The sequence below is a fragment of the Erinaceus europaeus genome, chromosome 10 (genome assembly GCF_950295315.1).
Source record: "Erinaceus europaeus chromosome 10, mEriEur2.1, whole genome shotgun sequence".
In the NCBI taxonomy this organism is placed as follows: Eukaryota; Metazoa; Chordata; class Mammalia; order Eulipotyphla; family Erinaceidae; genus Erinaceus; species Erinaceus europaeus.
Genome location: NC_080171.1, coordinates 114,518,408 through 114,531,095, shown reverse-complemented (window position 1 = coordinate 114,531,095; position 12,688 = coordinate 114,518,408). Strand labels below are relative to the sequence as shown.

Below are 12,688 nucleotides of genomic sequence, written 5' to 3'. Positions count from 1 at the left end.
TTCACCGTTTTCACCCGATCTTGGATGGACCTTGAAAAAATCATGTTGAGTGAAATAAGTCAGAAACAGAAGGATGAATATGGGATGATCTCACTCTGAGGCAGAAGTTGAAAAACAAGATCAGAAAAGAAAACACAAGTAAAATCTGAAATGGAATTGGCATATTGCACCCAAGTAAAAGACTCTGGGGTGGGTGGGTGGGGAGAATACAGGTCCATGAAGGATGATAAATGACATAGTGGGGGTTGTATTGTTAAATGGGAAACTGGGGAATGTTCTGCATGTACAAACTACTGTATTTACTGTTGAATGTAAAACATTAATTCCCCAATAAAGAAATAAATTAAAAAAAAAAAAACCCATCCAAAAGTGGGGAGAGGTTATGGACAGAATATTCACCAAAGAAGAGAGTCAAAGTGCCAAAAGACTTATGAAAAAATGCCCCAAGTCATTGGTTGTCAGAGAAATGCAAATAAAGACAATGAGATACCATTCCACTCCTGTGAGAATGTCACACATCAGATAGAATAACAACAACAAGTGCTGGAGAGGTTGTGGGGGCAAAGGAACCCTCCTGCACTGCTCGTGGGAATATAAATGGGTCCAACCTCTGAGGAAAGCAGTCTTTCTGTGGAAGGAACTCTCAGAAAGCTAGAAATGGACCTACCCTATGACCTTGCAATTCCTCTCCTGGGGTTATATCCTAAGGAACACAACACACCCATCCAAAAAGATCTGTGTACACCTACATTCCTAGTAGCACAATTTGTAATAGCCAAAATAGATGAGTGGCTAAGAAAGTTGTGGCATATATACACAAAATGAATGGGTTCTTCTCCTAGTGTCCTTTCACTTGGCCTAGTCATTTCTATATCTATCCGTGTTGTTGGGAAGTGTTCTCTTTGTCTTCCCTTAGTGTTTTGTGTAGAATTGCTATCACTTTCTCCTTAAATGCTTAGTAGTGACACTCAGAATAGTACTCAGCTATTAAAACTGATAGAGTCTCATTCACCTCATCTTGGATGGAGTAACCCCTCCTTATAGGGACGCCAGAGCTATAATTATAATTGGGTAAGTTAAGGGCTGCAGTGCCCCTCCTCCTTTCACGTGACCACCTCTCTCCAAATAAGGCCACACAAATAAGGCTAGGGGTCAAGACCTCAATGCAGGAAATTCAAACCAGAACATTTTGCATTTGCAAATGTGATGCTAGAAAGTGAACGAACTTCTTTCAACTGGCTCAGCTGCCTTTGCACAAAAGCCTTGAGAATATAACTAGCATCACAATGACTTGACTCAGAGGTCACCTCTCTCCCCGTCTGTTGCAGTGCCTGACACTATCCCTCACCAACCCCTTCCAGGCAGCTCACACTGCCTTCTGGTTAGTGCTAGGTTAGTGTGAATTCCTAGAATGTTATCTAAGTAGAAAAATGAACGGGTCCTTCTCCTGAGTGTCCTTTCACTTGGTTTAGTCATTTCTAGATCCATCCGTGTTGTGGGGAAGTGTTCTCTTTGTCTTCCCTCAGTGTTTTGTGTAGAGTTGGTATCACTTTCTCCTTAAAGACTTGGTAGTGGAACTCGCTAACAAATCCTGGAGCTTTCTGTGTAAAAACATGTCTAAATGCATACATTTCATCTTTCATTTCACTTGTGGAGTTTCTTGACTTGTGGATTTGTAGTTTTCATCAGATCTGGAGAAAACTTTGGTCGTTATTTCCTCAAGTATTTTCTGGTCTGCTTGGTTTTGGGGGACTTGAGATAGGCATAGTTATAGTTTATTTATAGTTATAGTTATAGCCATAGGCATTAGATATAGGCATAGGCATAGGCATAGTTATAGCCACAGGCTATGCCATAGGCATAGACAGACTGGTCACACAAATACTATGCTGCTTGAAGCATTCCTACATCTCTACTGTACATGTACTTTCTCTTTCTCTCTCTCTCTCCCTCCCTCTGCCTCTTTGAATATCTTCTATTGCCTCCCCGAATTCACTCTGTTTTTCCTTTTTGTGTGTCTTGATCTTTCACTTAGTGGCTTTCACCTTTCTAAGCCGGACATGCATCTCTCTCTCTCTCTCTCTCTCTCTCTCTCTTTTTTTTGTTTCCACATCCTTACTGACCTTGGAGCCTAACATGCTAATCCCAGAGGCATGAAAGCAGGGTGCTACCCTCGTCACCTTGTCTGCTGATCTCTGTGTTTATCACTGTCCAAAGGAGAAACAACTTGCAAGTTGGGAAACAAGTTTGATCTGAATAGACTGTAGGGCCAGTTTTGGAAAAAATAGAACTATAAGGTGCTAAGGGTAAAGGGAATGGCTGATTGTCAGGGAAACCTTCTATCTAAAGACAAGGTAATATTCAATGTGGAATCTCCATTGACCAGTTCTATTCTGTCCTGAATCTTGGGTCCTTATCAGCACAAGGTGTTTGTAAGATTCTATCTTAACCTAACCAGAGTCAAAAGAATAGATAATAATAGAAGAATGTTCCTAGGAAGGAATATCTCCTGGAAGAGGTTGTCAGTTTGTCCAAACCATAAATCTTTGGCTCGATTTCCTTAACTCTAGAGAGACCACTTCAACTTTAATGGGAAGATTAGGGCACAGTGTCGCACCAAGTTCTGGTTTGATCATAGGGCCTATTGGCCACCCTTCCTCTTCACTATAGATTTGTTCATTCCTGCCCTCTGTGTGCCTTGGGCCCTTGGGTTGGTTGCTGAATATTGAATTTCCTGCTGCTGGTGCCAGATACACTTGTATTTCTAGAATTGTCGTTAGGTTTTCCTCAAGGAGGCAGTTAAGTTGCCTGTAAACAGTTGACATCCTACTAAGATTTATCATTGGGGGACCAGGCAGTGGCATACCTGGTTAAGTGCACACATTATAGTGTGCAAGGCCCCGGGTTCAAGCCCCTGGTCCCCACCTGCAGAGGGAAAGCTTAACAAGTGGTGAAGCAGGATTGCAGGTGTCTCTCTGTCTCTCTCCCTCTTTATCTCCCCCCTCCCTTCTCAATTTCCCCTCTGTATATTTAATAAATAAAAAAATAATAAAATAAAAAGCTGAAAAAAGTAGACTCATCACAGGACTGGGGAGATAACCTAATGCTTATGCAAAAAGCCTCTCATGCCTGAGGTGCTAAAGGTCCTAGGTTCAATTCCCAGCACCACCATAAACCAGAGCTGAGCAGTGGTCTGGTAACACACACACACATGCACACACACACACATGCACACGCACATGCACACACACGCACACGCATGCACACACAAAGAGCTATTAAGATTTATCATTATTTGTTAAGCCAGACGCAAACAGAACTCATTGTGGGGTTCACTACTGCCCCACTACTGAGACCCTTCTGAGAGTCCTTTGCTTGTGGACGTTGGGGTTTGCTGTCTGGCTAGTGGGACCAGGCATCTTTCCCTGTTGCCAAGGATGTTCCCCTTACCTGCCACTGGCAGTCTGCAGTTTCTCTGCAAGTCTGTGCTGAGCCTTCCCCAGGGCCTCTTTGCTTCCCTGCCTTTTCTATGCAAGGTTCTCCTCTTGTCTTTCCCAGCTTTCAGCTCTGTCTTCTAACTCAGCCTGGGCTTTACAGGGCTGGTAGCATCTCCTTTCACACAAACTCTTTTCTGCCCAGAGAAGAGTGTCTTTTGAGTTGCTGGTCCATTCTTTGGTTGTTTCAGGTACCAGCATAATCCAGTTTCCTTACTTTTCTTTCTCCTTCTCCTCCTTCTTCTTTTTTTAAAAAAATATTTATTTTATTTATTTATTCCCTTTTGTTGCCCTTGTTGTTTTATTGTTGTAGTTATTATTGTTGTTGGATAGGACAGAGAGAAATGGAGAGAGGAGGGGAAGACAGAGAGGGGAGAGAAAGATAGACACCTGCAGACCTGCTTCACCGCCTGTGAAGCGACTCCCCTGCAGGTGGGGAGCCGGGGTTCGAACCGGGATCCTTATGCTGGTCCTTGTGTTTTGCGCCACCTGCGCTTAACCCGCTGTGCTACAGCTCAACTCCCTCCTTCTTCTTTTTTAACAGAGCACTGCTCAATTCTAGCTTTTGGTGGTGCAGGGGATTGAACATGGGACTTTAGAGCCTCAGGCATGAGAGCCTCTTTGTATAAACATTATGCTATCTACCCCTGCCTGCTGCCAACCTTTTTATAGAGGTTAAGAAATAAAAGGAGAGGGAGTTGGGCGGTAGGACAGCGGGTAAAGCGCACGTGACGCAAAGCGCAAGGACCAGCCTAAGGATCCCAGTTCAAGCCCCTGGCTCCCCACCTGCAAGGGAGTCACTTCACAGACAGTGAAGCAGGTCTGCAAGTGTCTCTCTGTCTCTCCCCCTCTTTGTCTTCCCCTCCTCCCCATTTCTCTCTGTCCTATCCAATAACAATGACATCAATAATAACTACAACAATAAAACAGCAAAAGGGAATAAATAAATAAATAAACATTAAAAAAAAGAAATAAAAGGAGAGAGACACAGAGAGGGAGAGATACCTGCAGCACTATTCTATCACTCATGATGCCTTCCCCACTACAGGTGGGAGCTGGGTGCTTAAACCTGGGTCCTCACTCATGATAACCTGTTCACTCTTACTAGGTGCATCACTACCAGGCCCCTCCTTAATCTGTCATGACCAGAAGCACAAGTCCTTATGATGGACTTGCAGCACGTCTGGTAGCTGGCAACTTGAATTTATCTCCTATGCTGTGAGAAGAATGTCGCAAAGCACATATTTTCTGTTTAGAAATCTTAGTATTTCTCCCCCCTTAAGCTTCTGAGGAATGTGGCTGTGGCCCTTGAGAAGCATACCCTCACTGGGTCCCATATGGCCCCAAGAAGGAAGGCTGCGTGAGGAAGTGGAGGTGGGAGACCCATGCTGGGTGGGCAGGTGCCCACAGTTCAGGGAAGGAGACACAGGCTTTCCCCTCCCACTGTATTCTGCCCAGGGCTGTGAGAGGCCAAGGTTCAGTGCTGGGCATCTGGGTATGCGTGTGGTGTGATGGGCATCTCCACTGGGGAAAGGGTTGAAAGTATATGTTAGGACGGGGTGGGGCATCTGAGAAGAAAGTGGGATGGGGGCAGCGTGTGTATCAGTTGCTTGCTGTGCCTACAGTGAAGAGCTCCGCGCACCCAGGGCACCTCTGCCCTGGCACAGGCTTTGTCCCAGCCTGACTTCCCATCCAGGCTCCATGTTGCCCCTGCCTGGGGTTCTGCTGCAGGGTGACACTGGGGGCTTCCCAGTACTGGGATTCCAGGAGCTGATTCTCTCTCTGCCCGCAGCATGTAGACCTTCCTCTCCAGCTTCTGCTGCCCAGCACTCTACTGACCAGAGAAGAGGTGAGGAATCAGTCTTCTTTCTGTGTTTTCAGAATCTCCCGACCTTATTTCAAACCTGCTGGACCTGAAAGAAATTTTCAGAGACACCCTTCACGGATCCTGGGGCTCAGCAGCAGGAACCAAGCGCCTGCCACCTCAGGTACTGGGCTGTCAGGAAAAAGGGACCATTGATGGTTATCTGGAGGTCTGGGGTGTGGAAAGATGTTCTAGATGGGGGTTGGGGTGTGGGGGGTCCTACCTCCCCTCAGAGCTGCATTGTAGAATAGAAAAGCATCTCACAGATAGCATCCACTGTTCCCACACACTACTGCTATTATTTTACACTTATTATTTCAAATATTTGTTTAATTTGGATAGAGACAGAGAAATTGAGAGGGGAAGGGAGACAGGGAGAGAGACACACACCCTACAGCCCTACTTCACTGCTGGTGAAGCTTCCCCCCTGCAGGTGGGGACCAGGAGCTGGAGCCTGGGTCCTTGTGCACTGGAACATTTGCTCTATTGGCTGTGCCACTGCACTCCCCCAGCACCTGTCATTTTTTTTATTCCCTTTTGTTGTCTTTTTTTATTGTTGTTGTAGTTATTATTGTTGTTGTTATTGATGTCATTGTTGTTGGATAGGACAGAGAGAAATGGAGAGCGGAGGGGAGGACAGAGACGGGGAGAGAAAGACAGACACCTGCAGACCTGCTTCACTGCCTGTGAAGCGACTCCCCTGCAGGTGGGGAGCCAGGGGCTTGACCCTGGATCCTTACGCCAGTCCTTGCGCTTTGCACCACGTGCGTTTAACCCGCTGTGCTGCCGCCCGACTCCCAGCACATTTTTAAATCAGTGAGTAGCAAGTCTTGTCACCCTACAGGATCCCCCTTCTTCCTTTTCCTCCCTTTCTTCACCTCTCCCTCCCTTATTTTTTATTGTTTTACTTTCATCTTTGTAGAAGAAATTGGCTTTATTATTTTTTTTTCTTTATTTTTTACCAGAGCACTGGCTTATGGTGGTGCTGGGGATGAATCTGGAACCTTTAGTGCCTCAGGCGTAAAAGTCTTTTTGACAACCATTTAGGTATCTCCCCAGTCCATGATTTTTTAAAAATAACATGTTTTAGGTGACCAGGCAGTGGAACACAGGGTAGAGTGCACATAGCACCTCTTGAAGGAGCTGGGGCACAAATCCCAGGTCTCCATCTGTAGGGGAAACTTCTTGAGTGGTGGAACAGTGCTGCAAGTCTCTCCCTCTCTCTGTCTCCCCACCTCTCTATTTCTCTCTGTCCTATGAAATGAAGGGGAATAAAAGAGAGAAAATAAGGAAGGAAGAAAGAAAGAAAGAAAAAGAAAGAAGAAAAGAGAGGAAGGAGGAAAAAAAGAGTGAAAGAAGAAAGGAAGGGGGCTGGACAGTAGCGCACCTGGTTAAGTGCACATAGTCTGAAGCACAAGAAACTGCTCAAGGATCCTGGTTCCAGCCCCCGGCTCCCCACCTGCAGGGGGGTTGTTTCACAAGCAGTGAAGCACGTCTGCCAGTGTCTATCTTTGTCTCTCCCTCTATATCTCCCTCTCCCCTTTAATTCCCTCCCCTCGCTTCTCAATTTCTCTGTCCTATCCAGTATATATATAAAATAGAAAAAAAGGCTTCCAAGAGTGCTGGATTAGGAGTGCAGGCAACAAGCCCTCCTACAGTGATAACCCTGGAGACAAAACAAACAAACAAACAAACAAAAAAGCAGAAAAAAGAAAAGAAAGAAATAAAGGGAGAGGGGATGAGAGAAGGAATGGAAAGCAGGCTGCCAGGAATTGGTGGCATCATTGTGCATCACTGAGCCCCATCAGTAACCTTGGTGGCTAAATAAACGAATAAATCAATGGCCAGACCAGGCAGAACCCAGCTGAAGCTAACAGTAGGGTACTCCCTGTCACAGACAGCCCTAGGTCCCCTCCTCTCTGATGAGTTTCTCAGGGGCCTGTCCCTGGAGTGGGCTGCAACAGAGATTGCTTTGGGGTATAGGGGTAGGAGCTGTGCCAGGGGATCACTCTGGGTGTTGACTGTGCTCATTTCTCCCAAACAGGAAGTGCCCCCCTCTATCCAGGAAGAGTGGTGTACTTGGAAGATGGAGCCAGGTGGGGATCTCTCGACCTCGCCAGGCCCTGTTGCTGCCCTGGTGGGGATGGACTCTGGGCCTCGCAGAGCCTCCCTGGAGCCATCCAGTGCTGACCCGGGCAAACTCCAAGCTCTCCCCATTGGGCCTGGAGCTCACCACGGTGACTCTGCCCCTGGAAGCCATGGCAGTGGGCCCAGCACAGAGGACAACCTCCAGGACAAAGATGCTCCTGAGGGACTAAGCACTAAGCTCCCTAACCGGGACAGCGGCATTGACAGCCCATCCTGCAGTGTGGCTGGCGAGCCCTTCCCCTGTGAGGAGGCCAGTGAGACAGGCCCTGGTCCCAGCACCCTGGGGCTGCACCCTGACAGTGACGGGGGCGAGGGCAGCAGTGAGGAGCCTGACACTGACAGCAGCCCCCCAAGGGCTGAAGTGGACCAGCCCAAGGTAGGCGTCCCTCCCACCCAGGGGTGCTAGGGCTGTGAGTGGTGGGAGTAGGGTATGGCTGTGGTGGCCTTGCCTGTGCCTGGCACCTGTGGTGAGGTGCGTGCTCAGACACCTGACTTGGAGCATGGCCTGCTGGGTAAGGCCAGCAGGCAGTGGCCATATCTCACTGGTGACCTCACAGCAGCCTCATGGCCCAGTCCTACTGGGCACCGTGCCAAGGTGGCCATGAGTGGGTCCCAGAGGTAACAGTGCCAACAGCACCCTCTGCAGAGCCTGATATCCACCTTGCCAACCCAGGAGGAAAGTTGTGTGAGCATCACCCTGTTTTATGAACAGGGAAACTCCTGGGTCACCCCATGGGTGTGACTGAGCTGGGAGGGAGGCTAGGCTGATGGAAGTGCCAAGTGTGGTGAATCATGTTCCTCCTTTGAATTCTGGACCCTGTGCTGAGACTCATGGAAAACTGGAAGGAAAGGGGCCTGGCAGTGGTGTACCCAGTCAAGCGCACATAGTACTAAGCACAAGGACCCTGGTTTGAGCCCCTGTCTCCCCACCTGAAGGGAGCATGCTTCATAAGCGGCAAAGCAGGTCTGCAGGTGACTATCTTTCTCTCTCCCTCTCTGTCTCTCCCACCCCTCTCAATTTCTCTCTGTCCTATTGATTAAAATTGAAAAGAAACTTGGATGGAAAGCAGGTGGCTTCTGATGTAGACACTCCTGTATGTGGAGGGGGTGCGGGATCGGGAAAAGATGGTCTGGCAAGTGAATAGTTTCAAAAGAAAAGCAAGTGGCATTTGGTCAGCCTCAGGCCTGATGCTCCTACACAGATACTGTTGTCTGAGCTTCTGACCACTCCAGGACATGAGCCTGGAATGTGCAAGGCCCCTGATGCAGAAGCTGTTTTGAGCAAACCTCTTGAGTCAGACTGGGGCTGCATTACCTTTGTGGGTTTTTTTTTTTTTTTTTTTTTTTTTTTTTTTTTTGCCTCCAGAGTTATTGCTGGGACTCAGTGCCTGCACCATGAATCCACTGTTCCTGGAGGCAATTTTTCCCCCTTTTGTTGCCCTTGTTGTTTATCATCGTTGTTGTTTACTGTTGATGTTATTGCTGTCATTGTTGTTGGATAGGACAGAGATAAATCGAGAGAGGAGGCAAGACAGAGAGGGTGAGAGAAAGATAGACACCTGCTTCATTGCTTGTGAAGCGATCCCCCTGCAGGTGGGGAGCCCGGGGCTCGAACCAGGATCAGTATGCCAGTCCTTGCACTTCATGCCATGTGCACTTAACCCACTGTGCTACCTCTCGGCTCCCACCTTTGGGTTTTATTTGGAGAGGGGGAGACCAGTAGTGGGTCAGGAGGTGTCTGCACTTGAGAAGGTAGTGTGTGGCTCACAGATTCCAAAAGAAGGGACAGGCCAAGGGGGATTGGCACTTAGGGGTGCTCCAGGCGCTTAGGGGTGGGTCAGGATGTGGATGGAGAGGGAGATATGCATGAGACTTTTTTGTGTATGGATTCTATGGGAAGAATAGGCTGGCAAGGCAGGATGAGCAGGCTTGGAAACAGCTAGCATGGGTGACTCCTGGGCTCTGAGATCAGGGGCTGTTCCTGGAGGTATGGCATTTGACCCTGAGGACTGGGCAGGGTGGGATGCTGGTGGTCCTAGTGTGAGGAGGTGAGGGTGTGGAGCCTGCGTTAGTTGCGTGTGTCTAAACAATGCTCTTATAAGCCAATCCTTCACTCTTTCTAGGAACTGGCAAGGCCTGGGAGGGGTGGTTTCCACAGGCCAAGGCCCAAGTGTCAAAACATAAAAGAAGCAGACCCCACCAATGTGTCCTGGAGCCCTGCCTCCCCAGAGCCCCGCCCCACTAGGGAAAGAGAGAGGCAGACTGGGAGTATGGATCGACCTGCCAACTCCCATGTTCAGCAGGGAAGCAATTACAGAAGCCAGACCTTCCACCTTCTGCACCCCGCAATGATCCCGGGTCCATACTCCCAGAGGGATAAAGAATCGGAAAGCTGTCAGGGGGTGTAGGGGTGGGATAGGGAGTTCGGGTGGTGGGAATTGTGTGGAACCATACCCCTCTTATCCTATGGTCTTGTTAATATTTCCACTTTATAAATAAAAAAGTAATGAGAAAAAAAAAGAAGACAAAGCCCATAAAATACAGAGAAAAAATGGCATGGCTCCTGCAGTCCCCCACCTGTGAGCCTCCTGGTATGATCCAGGAGGACTAGCAGGCTGCCTCAGTCTCCTGGTGATAGGACCAGGTATAGATCCTAGACTTGTCCACCCCACCCCTGCCAGCAGGACTCTGCAGTGGGCCCAGGACCAGAGTTCTGATGTAGAAGGTCCAAGTTCCAATAAAGATGCTGACACTTCTGTCACGCATGAGAGCAGAACAAATTCGTCTTTCTCTAACAGTGTGTGTTGTGAGAATAGCCTGGCCATCAGCAGAATGGGTACTGGGCCAGGTTCCCTGCAGGATTTCCCCATACCCAGGCAGAATGGGGGGGATGGTGACATGTGAAGGTGATAACAATTCTGAGGAACATTTCTGTTTCTAGTTTGCTGACTTTTAAAATTTAATTTATTATTTTTTAAATTTTATTTTTACATTGTAAGGATGCCAGCTGAACTTTGGCAAATGCTTTTCCTGCATCAGTTGAGATGACCATATGCCATTTATTTATTTATTTTACCAGAGCACTGCTCAACTCTGGTTTATAGTGGTGCAGGGGAATTGAACCTGGAGCCTCAGGCATGAGAGTTTCTTTTGCATAACCATTATGCTATCTATCCCCCACTCTACCATATACTATTTTTTCCTACACTTTCTTAATGTGGTGTATTACACTGACTTTCAGATTTTAAGCAGTTTTTGCATTTATGTGATCATAATTATCACAACAGGCTGTTAGGTTCAACTTATTTGTGTTTTGTTGAGGATTATTATACCAGCACTGACCAGAGATACTGGCTATTGTTTCCATTTATGGCAGTGTTTTGGTTTGACTTTGGTATCAGGGTAATGTTGCTTCAGGAAATGAACTAGGAGCTGTTTTCTCCTCTTCAGTTTTGGAAAGCATTGAGAAAGACTGATATTAATTTTAAAAGTTTCTTTCTTTCTTTCTTTCTTTCTTTCTTTCTTTCTTTCTTTTTTTCTTCCTTTCTTTATTACTGTGTAGAGACAGAGAGAAATTGAGAGGAGGGGGAGGGGTTAGAGAGAGAAAGAGACAGACATCTGTAGCCCTGCTTCCCCATTTGTGAAGTTTTCCCCTGCAGGTGAGGACGAGGGGCTTGAACCCGGGTCCTTGTGCACTGTAATGTGTTCACTTAACCAGGTGTGCCACCACCTGGCCCCAATATTAATTTTCTTTTTTTTTTTAATTTTTCTTTTCTTTATTTATTTGATAGAGACAGCCAGATATCAGGAGTGGAGAGAAAGATAGGAAGAGAGACAGAGAGACACCAGCAGCACTGCTTCACCACCCATGAAACTTGCCCCTGTGAGGGGGTTGCTTAAGTCCGGTCCTTTTGCATTGCAACAGGTGGACAACCACTGGTCACTCCCCAATATCAATTTTCTTTTTTAAAAAAAAAACCTTTAAAAATATTTTACTTTTATCAACACCAGAGAATGATGGGATGCTTGGCATCCATCTTCAAACCTCCAGACTCTGGCCATTGTAGCCCCTGCCACACCTGCCCTCGTCTCAGTGCGGTTCCTCTTGATTCTCCTTCTCTGTAACACCGATCACATCCTAGGAGCAGATGAGGACAGCTTTCCTGGTAACAGATCTTACTAAAAAGCAGAACTCCAGCAACTGGTCTCTGACACAAGCTTCAGTATTGACACTGCCAGGAAACCTGCTGAATAAGTCAAAATTTCTTACAGGCATTCTAAACTGGTGACAACCCAAGAGAAAGGCATCAAAGGCTCGCTTCTGAAATATAGCAAAGTTGAGTGGTAGCGACAGGGATTAGGCTGCCCTGTGCTCTCAGAGTCTCTCCAGGTTACTCTCACAGGTAGCTGGAGATCCCATGGCTACGACCAGCCACCAATATCAGTTTCTAACAATATCACCTAGTCTTGATTTTTTTTTTTTTTTTTAGAGAATTGTTTTTCAATTGTCTAGTCAACCTCCTTACTCATTATTGTTCTTTTCAGACTTCTGGTCTTCATGGTTTTTATTTTTGGTTCTTGTTTTATAATGATTCTTGGTAGGTTAAATGTCTAGGAATTTATCCATTTCTCCCAGGCTATTCAATTGGTTGATGTGCAGTTATTCATAGTAGCCTATGATGATTCTTTTTGTTTATGTTGTATTAGTTGTAACACCCCCTCTTTCATTTCCTGTTTTAGTCATTTCTGTTATTTTTCTTAGTCTTGCTAAGGAATAAAAAGGCACTTTTCTCATGCCTGAGGCGCTGAAGTCCCAGGTTCAATCCCCCGCATCACCATAAGCCAGAGCTGGGCAGTGCTCTGGTGTTAAAAAAAAAAAAAAAGGCCCTTTTTTTTTTTTGTCAATCTTGTTGATTTTATCAGAAACCAACCCTAGTTTTGCTTATTTTTTTCCGTTGTTTTTCTACTCTCTTGTCGATTTCTATTCTCTTGTCGATTTATCTCTGCTCTAATCTTTTTGACTTCCTTCCCTCTGACTGCTTAGGGTTCAGTTTGCTTTTTTAGCTAGTTTCTTGAGGTATAAAGCTAGGTTGTTGATTTGAGATCTTTTCTTCCCTTTTAATTTACATCTTCCATTTTTTGCCTGCTTTGCTACAGTCCGAGTTTGTTTTCATTTCTCTTT

At 46.5% G+C, this 12,688-nt stretch overlaps 1 protein-coding gene and 1 non-coding gene across 6 annotated transcripts in view; one reads left to right on the top strand and one right to left on the bottom strand.

Annotated features, from left to right (window-relative positions):
• Positions 1–12,688, top strand: part of FGD3 (FYVE, RhoGEF and PH domain containing 3) — a 110,839-nt gene that overhangs the window by 46,317 nt on the left and 51,834 nt on the right. For 4 of the 5 annotated variants that reach the window (XM_060200580.1, XM_060200578.1, XM_060200579.1 and 1 more), the window contains exons 2-3: positions 5,376–5,482; positions 7,403–7,882. In XM_060200580.1, coding sequence (XP_060056563.1) covers positions 7,445–7,882 — 438 coding nt within the window. In that variant the 5' untranslated portion in view covers positions 5,376–5,482; positions 7,403–7,444. Of the gene's footprint in view, positions 1–5,290; positions 5,483–6,064; positions 6,175–7,402; positions 7,883–12,688 lie in introns of those variants that run through there. The other variant, XM_060200581.1, reaches the window with a different exon arrangement.
• LOC132541118 (small nucleolar RNA SNORA44) lies at positions 11,831–11,961 on the bottom strand. The gene has a single exon (XR_009552292.1). It is a non-coding gene; the product is annotated as a small nucleolar RNA SNORA44 (small nucleolar RNA).